The sequence below is a fragment of the Mesocricetus auratus genome, unplaced genomic scaffold, assembly GCF_017639785.1.
Source record: "Mesocricetus auratus isolate SY011 unplaced genomic scaffold, BCM_Maur_2.0 Super-Scaffold_100029, whole genome shotgun sequence".
Taxonomy (NCBI): Eukaryota; Metazoa; Chordata; class Mammalia; order Rodentia; family Cricetidae; genus Mesocricetus; species Mesocricetus auratus.
In genome coordinates, this window is record NW_024429210.1 from 14,018,461 (window position 1) to 14,039,734 (window position 21,274).

The 21,274-nt window shown below is 44.7% G+C and overlaps 1 protein-coding gene across 1 annotated transcript in view; it reads left to right on the top strand.

The window, feature by feature from the left end:
* Positions 1 to 20,581, top strand: part of Bcl11a (BAF chromatin remodeling complex subunit BCL11A) — a 93,033-nt gene extending 72,452 nt beyond the window's left edge. Inside the window, 4 exon segments of the mRNA XM_005070364.4 lie at positions 5,258 to 5,359; positions 10,450 to 10,748; positions 10,751 to 12,194; positions 20,073 to 20,581. Coding sequence (XP_005070421.1) covers positions 5,258 to 5,359; positions 10,450 to 10,748; positions 10,751 to 12,194; positions 20,073 to 20,164 — 1,937 coding nt within the window. The 3' untranslated portion in view covers positions 20,165 to 20,581.
* The last annotated feature ends 693 nt before the right edge of the window (positions 20,582 to 21,274 follow it).

The window sequence follows — 21,274 nt, forward strand, 5'->3', positions numbered from 1 at the left end:
CACAAGGAGGAGGAGGAGGAGGACAGTGCTTCCTAGGCTTCTCCTTCGGGACAGAGTCAGCTAGGTGTGCGCAATTAAGAGGAAAACACACAGTGCACATCACTGTTTTCTGTGAAGAGGGCTGGGATCTTTGTTTTAATACCATTTGAAGGGGGCTCTCCGGAGGTCAAACCCAGGGTCTCATACATACGGGCCAGGCAAGTAAGTGCTCGTCTGTGGAGCCACGCCTCAGCCTTTTACTCTTGTAGGAAGTTGGGTTGCTGAAGAATTGAAGAAGTGTGTTGGGAGTAACACTCGGGGCTTAACTGTTTCCATCACCATTGCTCAGTGATGAGTGGACAGCTGTGTGGCTGACTGTATTGCATGCCTGTTGATGAGCTGCAGATGCAAACAGCATGCTAGTGGTCAAGAAATCTTTTGAGTTGTTCTTGAGGAAACCAAGAACTTGATTCAGTGATCTTCAATCTGAGCTGATCTCTTCGAGGAGCACCTTGTCCAAAGTTAATATCACATGAAAACAAAAGTGTCCAATGTACAACATTAAATCAGAACCGTGCCCAACTTGTTGCTTTTTAGTGAGACCTGAAAATGAAGTCATTATTTTTGTATTCAGCCACAACCTTACAATGTATAAACCTTCTCTGAGACCCCCACATGGAAGAGGTCTAAAGGAACCTTTCTGAAGGGACAGTTTGAAAAGCCTTCTACTCAAGGATCAGGAGGCATTTGGAAACTGTTTCACCAAAAGGCAGTATACCACACTAGGAAGCCTGGGAAGAGAAAGGAGGAGGGTGTGGCCGTTCCTTGTGTCCGTCTCAGCCCACCACTGTGGTTGTCGGGAAGCAGTGAGAACTCTGTCTGCTTGACGAGGTGGTTTGAGTGTTGTCTCATGTGGGCTTCCTATTTGTTGAGGAGCCTGGGTCAGTCAGTGATGGGTAGATGAAGAGTGGACTAGAACCTTAAACTCCATATGGAGGAGGGACCTTTAGGAATTTCCCTGATTTTGACTTTCTTAATCCTAAAAGAGGAGGGACATGGAAGGGACGACAGTCTCATGGTCCATGGAGCCCTACTAAGGACCATCAACACTTCCAGTTTCTAATTTCTCTCCCTAGGCTCAGTTAAATTGAGTTAGACTTGACTTAGTCATAGTCACCTGAAGGGCCTACATAGTGTAGACATTCCTCCACCCCATTCGGCTTCTGATCTGCTCACTCTGAGGATGGCCCCAGTAATCTGCTCTGTCTGGGCCTGGGTCTACACTTGGGAGCTGTTCACTAAGAGCATCCACAAAGAAACAGGCAGACATAACTATAGATCATCACTCCCCAGCCAGCTAAGGAGCCCAGTTCTCTCTGGGGAGAGAAGAGCCTGAAAAGTGGCCTTCTGCTAGCACAGATCTCCTCCATCTTGCAGAACAGGGAAGACTGAACAAACGGGGAAGGAGGCAGAACGGCTCGCTCCTCTGGTTGATGTCCAGAAACATTAATTGTGATACTTTACTTTGCCTAATATGTGATGAAATAATTGAAGGCATCATAGCAAGAAGTTAAACCCTAGGGAGGCTATTAACAATTTAGCATTTCCAGTTCATGTGGGAATGTCGATTCTCCTTGCTAAGGAGAACATTAAAGGATGGTTTTAGTAGAAGAAGCTGCAGGAATCAGTTGAGTTCATAATCAGCCCTGCTTGACCCTCTTCCTGGAGAGGACATTCAAGCCGCCACCCCCTCATCACTGTCACCATGACAATGTGCTGTTTTCTAAAATAAATTACTGGCTAGGGGCAACACTGTTTCTCCTTAGCTGGCTTATCTGCAGAGGGAGAGGGTGTGATAGCGAACTGAGGTCCACAGGCTCTTGCTGCAGAGTGGGTGCTGTGTTGCAGGCCCGCAGTCTCTGGCCTTCTGAAAGCCTGGCCACAGCCAGACTGGCCTGCTCCAGTACAGGCTGGTAAGTCTGCCCAGTGAGTTAGTAGAATGAGAACTTCCTTTTCTTTTTAAAACTAGGCATGTATGTATGTGTGTGCGCGTGTGTAATTTTTTTAGTGTGGGGGCACTGCACATGTGTCATGGCACATATATGGAGATCTGAGGACAACTTATGGGAGTTAGTTCTGGGACTGAACTCAGGTTGTTTTGCTTGGTAGCAAGTGCCTTTGTTCCCTGAGCCACCTCGCTGGCCCAAGAGAATCTCCTTTTTTGGTACTTACTAGCCAGTGAAGACCACGGCAGAGCCGGCAGAGAGGGGGAGGCCTGACACAGATCTCTCCTAACTGGAAACTAACTCAGATCTTTGCTTTGTTTCTAATCACCCACATAGCCACCGTCCGTCCCTTCCTGTCAGGGCCCTGGTATCCCCATCTTTAAAATGAAGATGCAGATGTGACCACTGAGGGTTCATACAACTCGAAAACCAAAACTCCAAATTCCAAAGCTGGCTCCTCAGGCACTTTTCCCCATGGTCCCTGCTTCCCTGGGCTTACTTGTTTCCTGCTAACAGGTTAGCAGACGTCTAACAATGCACGTGAATGGTTCAGCTGGAATTGGGCTGACAGCTCTCCCATTCCTTGCTGGGGTACAGTTGGGCCTCTTCCTGAAGTGGCAGGAAATTTGAAGTTAGACTCTCCCTGTGCAGGGGTTCAAGGACCTTGTTGCTTTTGTGCTGGGGGTCACAGAAATACCTCAGTTGTGTGGTTTTCTGAGAAAAGAATTTCACGCTCTGCCACAAAAAAGCTTGCCGAGGCAGGAACAGGTGCAAGACAGGAGTCTCAGATTTCTTCTCGAAAACGTCAAGAACTAAGCCGACCCTTGATTTTTACCCGCATTCCCAGTTTAGCACCGCTAACAAAAGGTACACATTTGTGTCTTGAGGCCAGTCTCCCACAGTTGTGGGATTTGTGTGTGTGTGTGTGTGTGTGTGTGTGTGTGTGTGTGTGTGTGTGTGGTTTTATCTTGGCTTTGATCTGAGAGTAGAGTAGATGGTGTCATCATAGAAGGTCTAAGGCAGTGAGTGGTTCTCAGCCGTCATAATGTGAGACCCTGTAAACAGTTCCTCATATGTGGTGATCCCCAACCATAGAATCATTTCTGTTGCTACTTCAAAACTGTAATTTTGCTACTGAATTGTAATGTAAACATCTGATGTATAGGATATCTGATGTGAGATCCCTGTGAAAGGGTCTCTTGACCCCCAAGGCGTCTCAACCCACAGGTTGAGAACTGCAGGTCTAAGGCCTGGTAGTCTTCCATGACAGCCCAGTAATACAAATGTGTACTGCCTGCCATTGTCACCCATCAGGTTCCTCACACGAGGGAGCCTGGTCCTAACTGTCCTGACCTGCATTTGGCAACTCGTCAATAAAGTGATGACAAAGAAATCTTAAATTTTTTCCACTTGCGACTCCGTTTCACCTGACTTTTTCTATGACCCTCAGTATGTACAAATATAAAATACTTACACAGATCAAACATTTACTTAAAATAAATTATAAGGAAATTTATTTTTAAGCAATTATTTGGTATGTGTATAATCTTAACACTTATTAAAGACTAAGGCAAATATGCATACTAATGAGATTGGATGAGTGTGTTTACTTTTACATAAAGAAATCTTGGCTTAATATTTGATACTAAAGCATCTTCAGTGTTTTTCAAAGTTCATTGATATTTTGATTTTATAATCACTAATTTTGAAAACCCACTTCTCATAAATATGTAGTTCAAAATGGCAGAATGTCTAGCACTAGTTCAGAAATGGTTGGAAATTCTGTCCTAATTCCAAGCCAAAATTAGTTTGATTATTCCCCCCTTCTGAAATTCAAAAGTTAGCAATTCAAACAACGTTTAAAATAAAAACATTCTATCAAATACAATGCAAAGATAGACTAACTTGATATTTGCATGTTTAAGAACAGCAGTGAGGAAGTATTGGGCCCAGCTGTTTCAGGCAGCGAGTCTTCTTATGTTGCTTGGCCTGAATGGCATGCACAGTGCTATGTGCACATGTTAACATGTTACATTTGGAGCCAAGGCTGCAGTGACATGTAACACGTGGGCAAGCCTGACCAAAATTCATTTGGCTTTTGAATTAATTTTTGGTCATTGTATGCTCAGAAATCTTTTAGTTGCTAATTTTCAATGACCTCTGCATTTAGTGATGTGGCCTAGGTGGGGTTGTGGCTCCCAGTGTATGGAAACTGAGTCCTGGAGTACACTGGCCGTGCTTTTTAAGTGCCGTTACTGTTAGGCATGCCCTGTTTACTCGCCATCAAATTCAGGTTTTCTAAACTCCAACCCTGGGACACATGAACTCGTCTGTCTTCCAGGCCATCTCAAGGCCATCATTTCTAAGGGTAGTTAGCTGGACTGTTTCCCAAAAGCCGGACATGGAGGACAGAATCCACAGTGTCCCCGGGTTACACAAGCCATGCTTCCTTTCCTACAAACAGCCCTGTGCTGAAAGGGCTTCTATGGCTCCATGTGGTGGTGGGAAGTCACGGGTCAGCGGGTGTGCAGTGGATAGGGACCTCTGGTGCTGCTGTTGGGTACCTTTGGTTTTTGTTGTTGTTGTTGTTGTTTGTTTGTTGGTTTGCCTTGTCACCTAGCAGCATTTTCCTTCACCCTGAAGGGATGTGGGGGGCTTAGCCAAAGGTATTTAAATGCTAGAAGTCTAATCTTCATTCCCCATTGCTTTGTACAGTGAGAAGGCTTGCCTTCCTGGGGTACCCATTGACAGGATTCTACAGTGTGGCCCACTGAGTCCTGAAATACCTGACTTTGAGGAAGCTAAGCAGTGCTATTGCCAAAAGTGGTTCACAAACCCACTTGCTTCCTATTAGCCTACTGCTGGCGTGGGTTTGTCTATAGTGAGTGTATTCATGTAAAGCAGCCTTGCAGATAAATCCCACTTCTCTGGCCCACCCTGTCACTGCCAATTTCTCCTTTCTATTTCTATACCTCTTGTAACAATCAAATAACAACAAATAAGCGAAGGGACCTAAGAACTAAAGTGACGTAAGTCCAAGCAGCCCCTGCTTCAGACTTCAAACCGACCCCTTCCTTGTTGTCCAAAAAAGACCAGAATTAAAAACAAAACAAAAACTGTGGGGGACAGCTCTCTGCCCTGGGTCTGGTAACTATCTGCAAGGCTGTTGTAATGATGTTAATCTGTTGTAATGGAAGTGAAATGTGATATCCTGTGGTTTACGATGCACATTGTTTATGGCTGTAGTGTTTGACTCTGGGTCTCTTTCACAGATAAACTTCTGCACTGGAGGGGCCTGTCCTCCCCCCGATCTGCACATGGAGCTCTAATCCCCACGCCCGGGATGAGTGCAGAATATGCCCCGCAGGGTATTTGTAAGTTGAACATTATCTCTTCTACAAATGTACATGTGTGTAGAGATGAGGGTTCCTGGAAACTGTCCTTACTTTTTAAGTACTGGAGGGAGTTTCTTCCAACACAGATAGGTACCCGCACATGTATTATTTCCCTACTCACTGGGCACCAGCTCTCCTACCATAGTCCCAAGAGTGACTTTCCCTCTCCTTTGCCTTGCTTTTCTCGGGGGAGGCCTGGAGCCGCCTGCAGCTCATCCCTGGGGGCTTCTCTCCCGGGTCTCTCCTGGCTCCACAGCCGGTAGCTGGTACATCCCTGTGTTCACAGCCCATCCTGTTGCTGGACATTCACTTACATGGCATTGTAGATGCTTTGAATTGATTGTTTGGCATACATCGTTAGCAGGGGCCAGTACCACAGGCAGTTTACAATTACTCCAGAGATACTGTAATGCATGCTACTTATGCATTCACATGTGTATCTGAACATGGCGTATTTATAGATAGATACACATGGTTATTATATATGTACATATATATGCATACAGATACACAACACATATGCTTTCTGTTTTTCTCCTTATTTTAGAGAAAAACGCCCAGAAATGTAGGTAAGATGTAGAGAGCCCAGTGCTGCCTTCACACACATATGCCTCCGCCACCACTGACTTCTACAGTGGGGACCGTCGGATTTATTCATTTATAAAAATGTTTTCTGAAAGATGTTTTAGAAAGCAATTCAGTTTTCTTCTCTGTGTAGAAGTATGTGGTATGAATCACACATGGCCACAGTATTTGAAGAAAGAGTTGATTCCACCCCAAACCCCTCCCCCCACAAAAAAAGCAGATTCAAGAAAAAGGGAAGTATGGGGTCTAATGTTAATTTTCAAGTAAACAACAACAAAAAAAAACCTCACTTGGCTGTGGGAAGAAAAAGGGGCAGGAGCGAGTATGAGCAAGAGCCAGGCTGTCAGTGAGACGTCCTTTCAGGGAGGGCCACTGGTCTGGCCCACCTGTAAATGGTGCCTGCCGGGCAGGTCATGGGCCCTGAGAGCAGATGCGCTTAGTTGTATTCACTCCTGGGTAACCCTGGGTAATAGAGAACTGTTGTAGGACTTCACAAGCCCTTGGGTCCTGGTGTGTGGGGGTGAGAAGCACCTCTCCTCCCCCCACTCCAGCTGGGCAGGAGCCTGGATTAAACCACACACTGCAGAGTTTAGGGGGTGGCTTCACAGATTTGAGTCCCTGCATGTCAGCTGGGTGGAGAACACGCTTTCTTTTGCCTGGGGTGCCTGGGGCCTGTGCTAGGCTGTGGGAACAAAGCCACCCTGGGAAGGGAGACTGAGTAGGGCAGTGGAGGGTGGAGTTGAGAGGTCAGAGGCTGCTGGCCAAGGACAGTTTTGGCTCCTGTCTCGGGCTTAGTGTTCTTGTGGCCTGGGAGCTTGAGGTGATGGTTGGGAAAGCTTGATATGGAGTCCTTCCTACTCTTTCCCCATTACGCAGAATGCACACTTACCAATACAGCTGTGATCAGAAGACGGTATGTACCAGTGGCCTGTGGGCTCCAGAAAGCTCTAGGACAAAGCTAGCGCCCAACCTCTTCAGCTGCACGGACCAGCCGCCGTTGGCTTTCAGAGCCTTGTGGCCTGTGAAACTGTTAAAGGTGGCCCAAAATTCCCCCACTTGCCTCTGTTGCCAAAGCCTGGGTTGAAGCTGCTATGGACCTTCCTTCCCAAGCCATCGGGAGTGTAATGTGGTTAGTCACACACACACACACACACACACACACACACACGCACGCACGCACGCACGCACACACAATCACACCTGCTGGTAATGGAAACCTGCATACCGGACCTGACCACTTACACCCGGCTATGTATCCTGTGGCTGCTTTAGATGCAACTGTTCTTCAGAAGTCCTGTTTTTCATACTTACTTTACATGTAGGAACCCAAAGGCTCAGGGAGATTTCATGTTGGGCGCCAAGTCATAAGCTAGGAAAGGGTCCTAACACAGAGTTCCCTGCTCTTTCAAATTGTGAAGCCGCCGTCACATGACTTTTCACATTAGTAACACATTTAAAAATGGAGACCATTCTCATAAAATGAAATAAAACAGAAGTCAGTAAGTAGGTGGCCTAACACCTGGGTTTAACCCTTTCAGTGCCTTGGGTTCTTGTACCGATGAAGGGCAGAGCTCAGTTTATTGCTTTAAATCAAAACAATCCTGGTAAATGCCCAATGAGGCTCTCAGAGTGAGAAGTTGATTTTCATCAGAGTAAATGAAGAATATTATTATATTTTACACATCAATAAATCAATGTAGCCCTAATTTTGCCATGCAGGAAATCAATTCTGGTCTTTCTAAACCATCAAAGATGTTATGAACAAAGTAATTTCACAAATTACGGCGAGTAACACATTTATTGATGACTGCAGTTTAGGAATTTAGAATCTGTGAGCACTGTAATATAATGTGGTGCGCCAGCATGAGCCAAGTGAAATACAGATTATATGGTGAAATTGTAATGCATCGTTTGCTATTAGTGGACTGGTAATAATTACCAGTTTTAGAGCGGCTCTTTCCATGCAATCTCTCGTCTCAATCGTAACAGCCCTTCCCATTGACTTTATGATTGCACTAGCTGCCCCTCATGATCTAGAATATCTAGTTGATGGGAATACGAAATGCAACAGTGGAAAGTGTATGTTGTGTGCTTGTTATAAGACCAAAGCCGTTTTCTCTGACCTGATGAGTGAGGCGAAGGACAGCACGATAGCGCCAATGTTCTGTGGTGTGATCATGTAGCTGGCTCTGAAAAACAATGATTTTAGGAAGCAAAATAAAACAGACCTTCCTTTAAGCCTCTTGGGAAAGTCATGGATGAGACTCTTGGTGTTGTAGGGGCCCCATCGCAGCACATTTGAAGCCATCATTGCTAATTATGGGTCCATCCCCAGGCATTAAGAGATTATAGGGGTCAGATATGACTTTAAGGCATTGGGAGGGATGGAAGGTGTTAAGGATTTGCCTCAGCTGACAAAGCTCCTTAGTTACCCAGTTCTGATTGTCAGGCTAAATATATGATAATGACCCAGAGTCCTAGGGAGGCCAAGAGAAACCCATGGAGGGTCACAGTGGTTGCAACCAGATTTTTTTCCCCTGCCTATTTAGGACCCAAGTCATTGTTCAGCAACAACAAAAAAATTATGAAAATACTCTCAATGAAGCTTTTTATTTCCCTTTGAAGAGAAGAGGCAGACAAAAATAGGCAGATAATGTGATTCTAATGTCAGCATTTTCTTTCAAAATCTCTCTGCCTTTCTTCCTCCTTCCACATTAGACAAATGTTTGAAACCTAATTTTGGTATCTTACCATCTAATCTTGTTAAAAAGATTTCCCCAGGAGTGGGCTATATTGAGTGAGATTATAAATGCATTGTTAAGTAAATTGCAAGGGCAGGGCAGGAGTCCATTATTTAGACAAGTGCTTGAGCGAGGCTGGCTTGTTTTGGAATATGAGTGTTTGGGACTCCTCAGAAGACCTTGGCAGCTTTTCTTTCCAACTTGCTAAATGGAGGAATCATATAATTGATGAATTCCTCATGCCCACTCCTTAGCTCCCTGGTGAATTTTGTCCCATTGAGGAAGTTACTTCCAAATGCTAGTCATGGGTTTTAGGGCCTCTTCTCACGTAGGGAGAAAGTGTATTTCTCAGTTATATTTTAAGCACAGTCCTATTATTTATTTATTTATTTATTTAGATCCCTTGGCCACTAGCTACTCTCACTCTTGTCCCTAGACCCCTGTCTCTTCTGTCGTTTTTATTTTAAGGCTGCAATTGTCTGGTTAACTCTCGGTTAGTAATTCCATATAGTCTATGTATTTGTACACATATATAAATATACTTAAGTTTAGCTATCAGGAAAAAAATGAATGATTTTTGTGAAGTCAAGCTGGCCCCCTCTTTGCCAAAGTGGCATTTACCACTCTCGGGTTCTTTTCAGTAAGAGAGAAATAATGTGACTTAAGCAGGGCCCCTCTCCAGACAGCTTGGCTACTGGCCAAAGAGTTGACTAGCTGAACTGTATCTTTCTGTTTCTTTCTCAACTGGAGCCGAGTCCCAGCCGAGGGTGCGGGATGTTGTATAATTTGGTTCAAGTTGTTAGCCTCTCAAAATAATGAGGAGGAGGCTAGGGTAGCATTGCTCAGCCTGCCGCCTGTCACAGTGCTGGCTGCCTTCAGTGCTCCTACAACCAGGGTGCTGAGTCTGCCGAAGTTGGCACCAGCCACTCCTAACTTCTCTGCTCTCTCTTGTTACACTGGGACAGACTCCTAAGGATTCAATACAGCTTTGAAGTTAAATCAGAATTAAAGTTTCCTTTAGAGATTTCAATCACAGCGTCCGTCCCCTTGAGATTCAGCATGGGTGTCCTTAGAGGATGGTATGGAACTTACACACAGGCTGGAATAAGAGTGATGTTACTCTCTTCTTCCAAGGCCCTTCTGGGGTCTCTTGTCACTTTAGCAATACCAGCAGTCCCCATGTTTCCTGCTAAGGGGCTTAGGACCAGAGAATTTGTATTGATTGTATCCCTTTTTGATATCTTTATGCAGTGATATCTCTAGTGAGAAAGTTAGATTCACCTACAGCCCACAGGCAAATGGACCAGGGCTACCGGAGCTAGGGAGCAAAAGTTTTCCTGGGTGAAGTCTAGCTTGTCCCAGTACCCCATTTAACCAGTGAGACAGCGGCACAGAGATGAAATGACTTGCACATACCTCAGCAAATGGGGTGGGGAAGTTAAGACATTTGCTGAGGCCCCTAGGATGTAGTGCTCCTTTATCACTGGATTGGACAGGACTTAATGCTACGGGCTTGCATGTGGAATTCTTAGAACGGAGTTAAATGCCGAGCAGACCAATCTGACAAATACTTGTTGGGCACCAGACATGGAAGACTTCATGTAGGGGTGGATGGGTGAAAGGAAAGATGAGCTCAACTTAGGAGTGGGGCCAGGAGAGGCGGGATGTTGGAACATGAATAAGCAGTTGCTGATGCCTGCCTCGGTGATTAAACATTGATGGTGGTGTTGTATTATTTTGCAGGTAAAGATGAGCCCAGCAGCTACACATGTACAACTTGCAAACAGCCATTCACCAGTGCATGGTTTCTCTTGCAACACGCACAGAACACTCATGGATTAAGGATCTACTTAGAAAGCGAACACGGAAGTCCCCTGACCCCGCGGGTTGGTATCCCTTCGGGACTAGGTGCAGAATGTCCTTCCCAGCCACCTCTCCATGGGATTCATATTGCAGACAATAACCCCTTTAACCTGCTAAGAATACCAGGATCAGTATCGAGAGAGGCTTCCGGCCTGGCAGAAGGGCGCTTTCCACCCACTCCCCCCCCCTGTTTAGCCCACCACCGAGACATCACTTGGACCCCCACCGCATAGAGCGCCTGGGGGCGGAAGAGATGGCCCTGGCCACCCATCACCCGAGTGCCTTTGACAGGGTGCTGCGGTTGAATCCAATGGCTATGGAGCCTCCCGCCATGGATTTCTCTAGGAGACTTAGAGAGCTGGCAGGGAACACGTCTAGCCCGCCGCTGTCCCCAGGCCGGCCCAGCCCTATGCAAAGGTTACTGCAACCATTCCAGCCAGGTAGCAAGCCACCCTTCCTGGCGACGCCCCCCCTCCCTCCTCTGCAATCCGCCCCTCCTCCCTCCCAGCCCCCAGTCAAGTCCAAGTCATGCGAGTTCTGCGGCAAGACGTTCAAATTTCAGAGCAACCTGGTGGTGCATCGGCGCAGCCACACTGGTGAGAAGCCCTACAAGTGCAACCTGTGCGACCACGCGTGCACACAGGCCAGCAAGCTCAAGCGCCACATGAAGACACACATGCACAAGTCATCCCCCATGACGGTCAAGTCTGACGACGGCCTTTCCACTGCCAGCTCCCCGGAACCTGGCACCAGCGACCTGGTGGGCAGCGCCAGCAGTGCGCTCAAGTCAGTGGTGGCCAAGTTCAAGAGTGAGAACGACCCCAACCTGATCCCAGAGAATGGGGATGAGGAGGAAGAGGAGGACGATGAGGAAGAGGAGGAAGAGGAGGAAGAGGAGGAGGAGGAGCTGACGGAGAGCGAGAGGGTGGACTACGGCTTCGGGCTGAGCCTGGAGGCTGCGCGCCACCATGAGAACAGCTCTCGGGGTGCCGTGGTGGGCGTGGGCGACGAGGGTCGCGCCCTGCCCGACGTCATGCAGGGCATGGTGCTCAGCTCCATGCAGCACTTCAGCGAGGCCTTCCACCAGGTCCTGGGCGAGAAGCATAAGCGTGGCCACCTGGCCGAGGCCGAGGGCCACAGGGACACTTGCGATGAAGACTCGGTGGCCGGCGAGTCGGACCGCATAGACGATGGCACTGTTAACGGCCGCGGCTGCTCCCCCGGCGAATCGGCTTCGGGGGGTCTGTCCAAAAAGCTGCTACTGGGTAGCCCCAGCTCGCTGAGCCCCTTCTCCAAGCGCATCAAGCTGGAGAAGGAGTTTGACCTGCCCCCAGCCGCGATGCCCAACACCGAGAACGTGTACTCGCAGTGGCTCGCAGGCTATGCAGCCTCCAGGCAGCTCAAAGATCCCTTCCTTAGCTTCGGAGACTCCAGACAATCGCCTTTTGCCTCCTCATCAGAGCACTCCTCGGAGAACGGGAGCTTGCGCTTCTCCACACCGCCCGGGGAGCTGGACGGAGGGATCTCTGGGCGCAGCGGCACGGGAAGTGGAGGGAGCACGCCCCATATTAGTGGTCCGGGCCCGGGCAGGCCCAGCTCAAAAGAGGGCAGACGCAGCGACACTTGTGAGTACTGTGGGAAAGTCTTCAAGAACTGTAGCAATCTCACTGTCCACAGGAGAAGCCACACGGGCGAAAGGCCTTATAAATGCGAGCTGTGCAACTATGCCTGTGCCCAGAGTAGCAAGCTCACCAGGCACATGAAAACGCATGGCCAGGTGGGGAAGGACGTTTACAAATGTGAAATTTGTAAGATGCCTTTTAGCGTGTACAGTACCCTGGAGAAACACATGAAAAAATGGCACAGTGATCGAGTGTTGAATAATGATATAAAAACTGAATAGAGGTATATTAATACCCCTCCCTCGCTCCCACCCAATGACCCCCCTTTTCACCTCTTCCCGTTGTCCTCCAGCCCTACTCCCTGTAGGATTTTTTTCTAGTCCCATGTGATTAAACAAACAAACAGACAAACAAACAGAGGTAATGGAAGCTAAGAATATGAATGAGAGTGCTTGTCACCAGCACACCTGTTTTTGTTTTTTGTTTTTTCTTTTTCTTTCTTCCTTTTTTTGTTTTAAATTTCTTTATGTTCTCACCGTTTGAATGCATGATCTGTTTGGGGCAATACTCTTGCATTTTACGCAAACTTTGAGCCTTTCTCTTGTGCAATAATTTACATGTTGTGTATTTTTTTTAAACGTAGACAGCATGTATGGTATGTTATGGCTATTTTAAATTGTCCCTAATTCATTATGAGCAAACATGTCGCTGTTTCCAGTCCCATTCTGAAAGAGTGAGAGAGGGGGGGAAAAACAAACCATGCTGCACACTTCTGTAATACATATCATGTACAGCTTTATTTTATAACACGAGGAGGGAAAACAGTGTTTGGGTTCACAAACCCTCTGCAGACAGAACAGATAGCACTGGAAAAAAAAAAGTGTGTGCTAAATGCCTGTCTCTAAAGGGTTACATGTATTAATTGGAGAGGGAAAAAAGGCCTTGAATTGACAAATTAACAGAAAAACAAGTTTTATTCTATCATTTGGTTTTAAAATATGAGTGCCTTGGATCTATTAAAACCATGTTGATGGTTCTTTCTGCTTGTTATAAACTTGTAGCTTAATTCAGCATTGGGTGAGGCAATAAACTTTAGGACCTAGCTTGTAGTTCTATGTTGTATTTCTCACAACAATGGCTACCTAAAATATGACCTATTATGTCCTAGTTAATCATCATTTTGTCCCTTGACTTTAATTTTGTGAACAAAACTGATGATACCAGTATAAAAGCTACTTCGCTCCTGGTGAGAGCTTAAAAGAAATGGGCTGTTTTGCCTAACGTTTTATTTTATTCTTTCTAAATGATGACTAAATTGAATGTGAAATGTGCAAAGGCCCTGGAGCATGGTGACATACATCAGTGGGGAGTTGTTCAAAGTAACACGCTTAATGACATTCTGGCACCAAGAGAAGTAGATGCAGATCTACATGGTTGTCAAGTGGACAGTCGAATGATAAACTTAAGATCTTTTAGATTATATTTAAGAAAAGAGCTTGATACAGTTTGACAGACGGAGACAAAAAAAGTGATTTATTAGCACAATGTGTTTGCCATTTTAAACTAGAACAGGTATGTAAGCTAATAGTGATGCAATGATGATTAACTATGAATTGTTAAGATTTAACATTTAATGTGACATTCTTCAAAAAGGAAGAGAAAGGGTTTTAAGAGCAGCCGTGTATATGTCTGTGCTCCCTAAAAGTTGTACTCCATTTCTTTTCCATACACTGTGTGCTATTTGTGCTAACATGGAAGAGGATTCATTGTTTTTATTTTATTTTATTACTTTTTCTTTCTGTTTCTTTCTGTTTTCCTTTTCTTTCTTTTTTTTAAATTAAGCTAGCATCTGCCCCAGTTGGTGTTCAAATGGCACTTGACTCTGCCTATGATGCCTGTATCTTTTCTCTAATCAGAGATACAGAGGTTGAGTATAAAATAAACCTACTCAGATAGGACAATTAAGTGCACTGTACAGTTTTCCCAGTTTACAGGTCTTTATTAAGGGAAAAGTTGCAAGAATGCTGAAAAAAATTGAACACAATCTCATTAATGAGCATTTAAAAAAACTTTAAAAAAAACTTAAAAAGACAAAAAAACAAAAAACTTTGCCAGCCATTTACTTGACTAATGAGCTTACTTACTTGGACGCAACATTGCAAGCGCTGTGAATGGAAAAAACAACACACTTAACATAGAAATGAATGATGCTTTCGCTTCTACAGTGCAAGGATTTTTTTTGTACAAAACTTTTTTAAGTATAATGTTAAGAAAAAAATTTTTAAAAAGACACTTCATTATGTTTAGGGGGGACAGCATTTTAGGGTTCCATTGTCTTGGTGGTGTTACAAGACCTGTTATCCATTTAAAAATGGTAGTGGAAATTCTATGCCTTGGATCACACACCGCTCTTCAGGTTGTAAAAAAACATACATGGGGAAAGGTTTAAGATTATATAGTACTTAAATATAGGAAAATGCACACTCATGTTGATTCCTATGCTAAAACACATTTATGGTCTTTTTTCTGTATTTCTAGAATGGTATTTGAATTAAATGTTCATCTAGTGTTAGGCACTTATAGTATTTATATTGAAGCTTGTATTTTTAACTGTTGCTTGTTCTCTTAAAAGGTATCCATGTACCTTTTTTGGTAGTAGAAAAAAAGACAGGCTGCCACAGTATATTTTTTTAATTTGGCAGGATAATATAGTGCAAATTATTTGTATGCTTCAAAAAAGGAGAGAGAGAGAGAGAGAGAGAGAGAGAGAGAGAGAGAGAGAGAGAGAGAGAGAGTGACATTGTACAGAGAAGCCATATAATGGCAGTTTGAGGAGTCTGCTAGACTGTCACACGAATGGCTGTCATAGGGGTTGTACATATCCTTTTTTGTCCCTTTCCCTGCTGCCATGCTGTATGCAGCACTGCGAGCTAATAGCGTTGGCTTGTTATGTAGTGTGCTTTTGTCCCTCTGCCCATCACCTACATTCCAACATCTTACCTTCATATGCAGTAAAAGAAAGAAAGAAAAAAGGAAAAAAAAAAACAAAAATGTTTTGCAGTTTTTTTCATTGCCAAAAACTAAATGGTGCTTTATATTTAGATTGGAAAGAATTTCATATGCAAAGCATATTAAAGAGAAAGCCCGCTTTAGTCAATACTTTTTTGTAAATGGCAATGCAGAATATTTTGTTATTGGCCTTTTCTATTCCTGTAATGAAAGCTGTTTGTCGTAACTTGAAATTTTATCTTTTACTATGGGAGTCACTATTTATTATTGCTTATATGCCCTGTTCAAAACAGAGGCTCTTAATTTGATCTTTTATTTTTCTCTGTTTTTATTTTTTTTATTTGGATGACCAAAGGTCATTACAACCTGGCTTTTTATTGTATTTGTTTCTGGTCTTTGTTAAGTTCTATTGGAAAAACCACTGTCTGTGTTTTTTTGGCAGTTGTCTGCATTAACCTGTTCATACACCCATTTTGTCCCTTTATTGAAAAAAATAAAAAAATTAAAGTACAATGTAAGCTTCTTGTGTCCTCATTTGACACACTCTGTAAATAACTTACAACCAAGTAGCAGGTTTTGAGAGAAGGCCAGCCTGTCTTTTTCAGGATAATTTCTGTGGGCATTTTGATGTGTGTATTATACCCTAAAGGAGCATAATGTACTTACTATATTAATAGGCATACCTCAAGCCATGGAAATAGGTTTAGGCATTACAGTTTTAGGTAATTGGAAAGTGATTTCTGTGGACTGTTCAAAACCTCTGCTCTATCCTTAGCAGAACGCACTAGGTACCATGAGCCCGGGAGCAGCCCCTCAGTTACTTCCTTTGGATTTTCTGCTGTGATCGTATGTCTAAAAGTCCTGTTCTCTTGATGTTTCCTTATCTTAGATGCCAAAAAAGGGGTCCTTAAACAAATAGCTCCCTACCTCCACATAATGACCTCTTCTCGTAATAAAAATGACCCTTCTCCTCAGCCCTAAAAATCCAGAAACAAAGGCACTAAATATAATAAATCTGTTAAGTACTAATAAGATGAGGGGAGAAAAAAGTTAGGAAGAACAAAGCAGAAGCCAGCAACCAGAGATGGCTGGACCAAGCCAGGTCTCCGGAAGTCACTATTGGGCTCCTAAGAGTCATCATGGCTTGCCTTGTGATTCTGAACTCCTATGGTCTGTACTTGCCACAGGTTGTTATATATATATATATATATATATTTATATATTTTTATATGTATATATATATATATTAGGTTCTACCTTGCTGGTGGCAAATAAGGGTAGATAACCCTGCAATTAATTACCTTCTCCTATTTTGCGATGGCTTGAAAGGCAGGTTAGGTGTGTTTTAAAATCCTTTCAGAGATCTGTGTTGTCGGTTTTCCAACTACTGCATGTTGCAGCATCAATTTGCTTTATTATATAGCACGTGCCTCTGTGGTACTGTCTCACTGTTCCAAGTGTAGATGAATGGATCCAACAGTGTTCTTATTTTTGTAAAAACCCACACAAAAGCTGTTCTGTTGTCTTCTCACGGTAGCATTTTTGTTGTATAGTTCTTCCCTCCTGGTGACTGTGAAGTTGCCTTTCCGTGTGATGCCTTTTATACGAGGCCTGAAGAGTTTTATCTTTTTAAGTAGAGAGAAAGCAAGGTATTTGGTTTTTAGTCTTCGTTTTTTAAGCTCGTTTGAGTGGGGAAGGGGGACTGAGCTGAGAGACATTTGGAGGATTATAGCACAGGTGCTGAGATGAGGCTGGGATGAAGCACCTTGGAGAAGTTGATGTTTGTCAGTAAACTGAGGAAAGGTATCTATCTGTGTTTTCTGGGTGCCAACTGATTCCAGAACAAAGAGAAATATTTCCCTGGGCCTTGTCAGCTGTAGATGGTGGTGACTCTTGCTTCACCGTATTAAAAGTCCATTCCGTTTCTGTGTGTCCCTGTTGTGCTTTCCGTGGGAACTCAGAGTACAGCTGTGTAGATTTTATATATAGTACTTATTCTAATTCTTCCCTATATGATGCTCTTAGTGTAATTAGATTTTGCATCCTGACAGACAAAATTAATGGTGGATACAGGATCCTTATAGGTTGAGATATCTTAAATCAAACCGGGAATGGGGGGGTGCAAATATCTGGTGATAAATCACAGATTATGTTTGATTTACATGGTCCCAAAGTTAAATAAATTTGTTGGGAGACAGCTTCTTCAGGTTACTTCCTCTTGTGAAGTATTACGACCCTCTGATAAAATATTATTTCCGAAGCTCTGTGAGCAATGGAGGCATGAAAACCTAGACACCAAGAATAGAACTTCTGAGTGACATTTTCTGTCCTGAACCCAAACATTTTAAATTATACTAGAATGCAAGCTAAAAAACAAAACATTCCCACCAGTAACATGAATTACTGGTAGATTAAAAAAAAAAAAAAAAGAAGTACTGAGACTGTTCATTTTCCCTGAGAATCCACAGTTGAGTTTTTGTAAGTCTTGACATACCAGATGTCCTTTATGTATGTGAGCCCCTGATGCTTAGGACGCTCCAAAGGGAATGAACAAAGCAGAACAGGACAAAATGCCCTCCGTATGAGAAAAAGTTAATAAGCAGGGATACAGAAAATGTCGTTATTTCAAATCTTAGCCCCTAATGCTTCCAGTGTCACCCTTCCTGGGATCATTGGCTGTCCTCTCATTGGATCTTCAGGAAGACTGAATCCGGCACGTTCTAAAGGTTGCTAAGAAGTGGGGTGAACATGCTGCCTCTGTACCAGCCGTGCCAGGAAGCGCGAAGTAGTTGAAGCCCCCCCTCGGGGCATTCTGTGGATAGAGCTGTTTATTTAAATACCATTTTTGTATATGCAATAAGTCCATATTGTGCATATTCATAGTGGCTGAAGCGAGAACTCAAAAGGAAGTGACGGGGGTGGGGGCGAACTAGACACGGTTTCCACTGGAAAAGGAAAGAAACACGGTGGCTTGTTCACAGACGCTGGGAGTTGGCCGAAAGACACCAGGATTATTCAGGACCATCCCCAAGAGAAATTGAGCAGTCCCTGGGTTGGTCTTGACTGCCTGCCACTTTACTGTGGGAGTCAGGGAGGAAATACTGTGTGTTTTCTGGTTTTGCACTCTCTTCCACACACACACACACACACACACACAAGCATGGTGGCCGATGGCTGTGCTCTTCCCTACAGTATGGTCACTCATTGTCCCCTGGCCTAGTGTGTTCAAGAACTTGGCTGAGGTTGACAGAGCTCTTTCAACCTACTTAGGAAAGTAGCTTTTGAGAGAACACTGACTTTGAAAAAGCATGGTCTTAGCAAATCCTCCCAGGCTTTCCCAGAGCTTGCTTTTTTTTTTTAAAGAAATGGGCACTGGAATTCACAGGCTGTGCTCCGGGGCTTGCTACCCCTATAGCCTGTGGACGTGGATGGTTGGCCACACCCCTGCTTCCTTGCATCTCGTTGCCCTGTTAGCTCACTGTTTCATTCCCCGCAGCACATGGCCAGGGAGTTAGTCCTTGGGGAAGGAGTCTGGCCTGTTTCTAATTCTCTGTGTCATCTGTCATGGGAGTAGCAGACCCCTCCCTCCCTCCCAAACGGGAAAAGGAGCCAGTGCAGTTCACAGGGGTCATTGCACTTAAGTAACCAAACTTGCCTGAACACAGATCAATGATTGGTCCAAAAGCTTCTCTTCTCCTCTGTCGCGTGGCAAAAACTATGTAAGGAGGGCACATGAATCTACCAGAGTTTTCATAGAAACAACGAAAGAAAGGCAGATTAAACAGTTTCTCCTAAGCAGTAGCCCCTGGATCCCTACAGGGCTGGGTGTGCTTTTAAATAACCAGGAATATGGTACATGCCTATGGTGGACTTCGTTTATTAGGGCTTTAAATATAGGTAGTGGTCAGACGCAGGGGTTTGGAGGGGCATCTGCTAAAATGGTTTCAAGGGCAGTGCTAGCTAGCACTGGGCCACGATGGGATTCCCCAGAGTCCACCTGGTCACAGCAGGGCCCTCAGTCCAGGTCCCCGCTGCTCAGGGGGGAGTATGTGGGAACACAGCTGAGCCCCAGACCCCAGGCCTCCTGGAGTCAGGGGAGAGGAGGCCCCAGGCCCCTGCTTCAGGTCACCATGGTAACGAGGCCTGGAATGCTGCAGCCCTAGCCTTCCTCCCCAGCACATCTGGACTCTCAGTTGCTTCAAGGCAAGGCCCACAGAAAGGGGGGCGCGTGGAGGGGCATCATCACTCCCCTTCCTTCACCATTGCCTTTCCTGTGACAAAAAACAAACAAAACAAAACAAAAAAACCCTGCATGTTTGAAAGAAACTACAGGCAGTTTGGGTGCAGGCGAGGGCAACTTTTGGGGGTTCTGGTTCTCTTGGGAGATTTGTTCACCTCTTGTAAATCGTTGGCTGCTTTGGCGTTGAACTTGATGGCATTTCATGTTTTTGTTGAACTGCTTTTACATCAGTTTTGATTTTTGTTTCTTTATAATTTTATTATCATTTTAAGAAATTGTCTCCCCTCCCTCCCCCCTCTCCCACTATCCTTGACCAAAGGACCGTTTGCTGCCAAGTTTTCTCAGTCGTAAGGAACAGTGTTTCCCTTCCAGGTGTGTCCTGAGTTCAGTAGGCCTTCCGCATGATGGAATAGGGAGTCTGGGTCCTTGGGGTGACGTGGTGGGGGACGTGGGAGAGGCCCCGAGGTGGACACAGGGACATAGGGAGGGGAGATTGCAGTAGAGACGGTGCCGGTGGCTCACCCTGTGGTTGATTTAAGTCGTAATTTTAAAACGCTAGTGAGAGAACAGAAAATCACCAGGCCAAGTCACACCTGTACTTTTTCCTTCCTCTGTCTCCAACCTCTTTGCAGGTTCTTCACACACCCCCATTCGGCGTAGCGCCCAGAGAGCTCAAGACGTGTGGCAGTTTTCGGATGGAAGCCCAAGAGCCCTTAAGTTCTGAGAAACTTTGAAGCCCCCAGGGGCGGGGTGGACATGTGTCGCCCAGCCGATGCCAGCGTGGCCCGTCATCCTGCTAGTTTGTGATGTTCTCTGACAGTATCCCTCCAAGAAGCTGTTGTGCGAAGACAAGAGTCCTGCCGAGTCCTTCCAGCCCGGGCCTGCAGTGCTGTTTTATTTATATTTTTTAATAAAAAGTAAAAACAAAAAAACAGACCCACCTTGGAACAGTGAACCCATCCCCTTTAGAGGGCCCTTGGACTGTCACTAGCGGAGCAATGTCCGACCCTTTTGAAACCAGCCAACCTAACTACCCGTATTGTGGAAATGAGCATGAGCCCTGAACCCCTCGTTTCTATACATTCTATGTTGTCTTTTAAAAAGTGTGCTTAACATTGACATAATAAATGTTGGAGCTTTAGGCGGTTGTGTGTGTGTGTGGTTTAATTTTTAACGCTCATAAGACAATGTGGCTGCTTTGGGTGTTGTGTTTGTATACCTGTTTCCTGCAGAAGCCCTTGGGGTAGTCAGGGGACCAAAATCAAGGGATGGTCAGGAGAGTAGAAAAGGAAATAGGCCTTCGCTTATCAGATGGCATACATTTTCAAAGAGACTCAAAATGCAAAACTAGGGAATAAATCATAGCAATATCATAATTAATGTAGTAGTATTGCTGTTTATTAATGCTGATGTGTGTTTTCCTGCCTGACTTACAATTTGCATACCATTAAATAATGCATAAATATGGCACACTGAATCCTCTTTTTCAAATATATGCTTTTGGTGACTACATGTAGGAGCTGAATTTGTCCGTTAATTTAGTTCAAGAAAGACATCACTGGATGGGTGGTAAATGTCAGTAGTTGTTTATGAAATATTCTGATATTAGGATTCCAAACTTCCAGTGAATAGGTCTTAATGCAGACAAACAAACATGAAACTGCTTACTATTTACATCAAATGATTTTTAACAAGGGGAAAGCGTTGCTGGAGGAAAGAGACACCCATCAGAACAGACCACTGTAGCCACGAGCGCCTTATATCTGCAGTGAGCTCTACAGATAGGTGCCGAATCCACCAAGAACTTCTCTCCCTTTGGTATTTCCCACTGTCT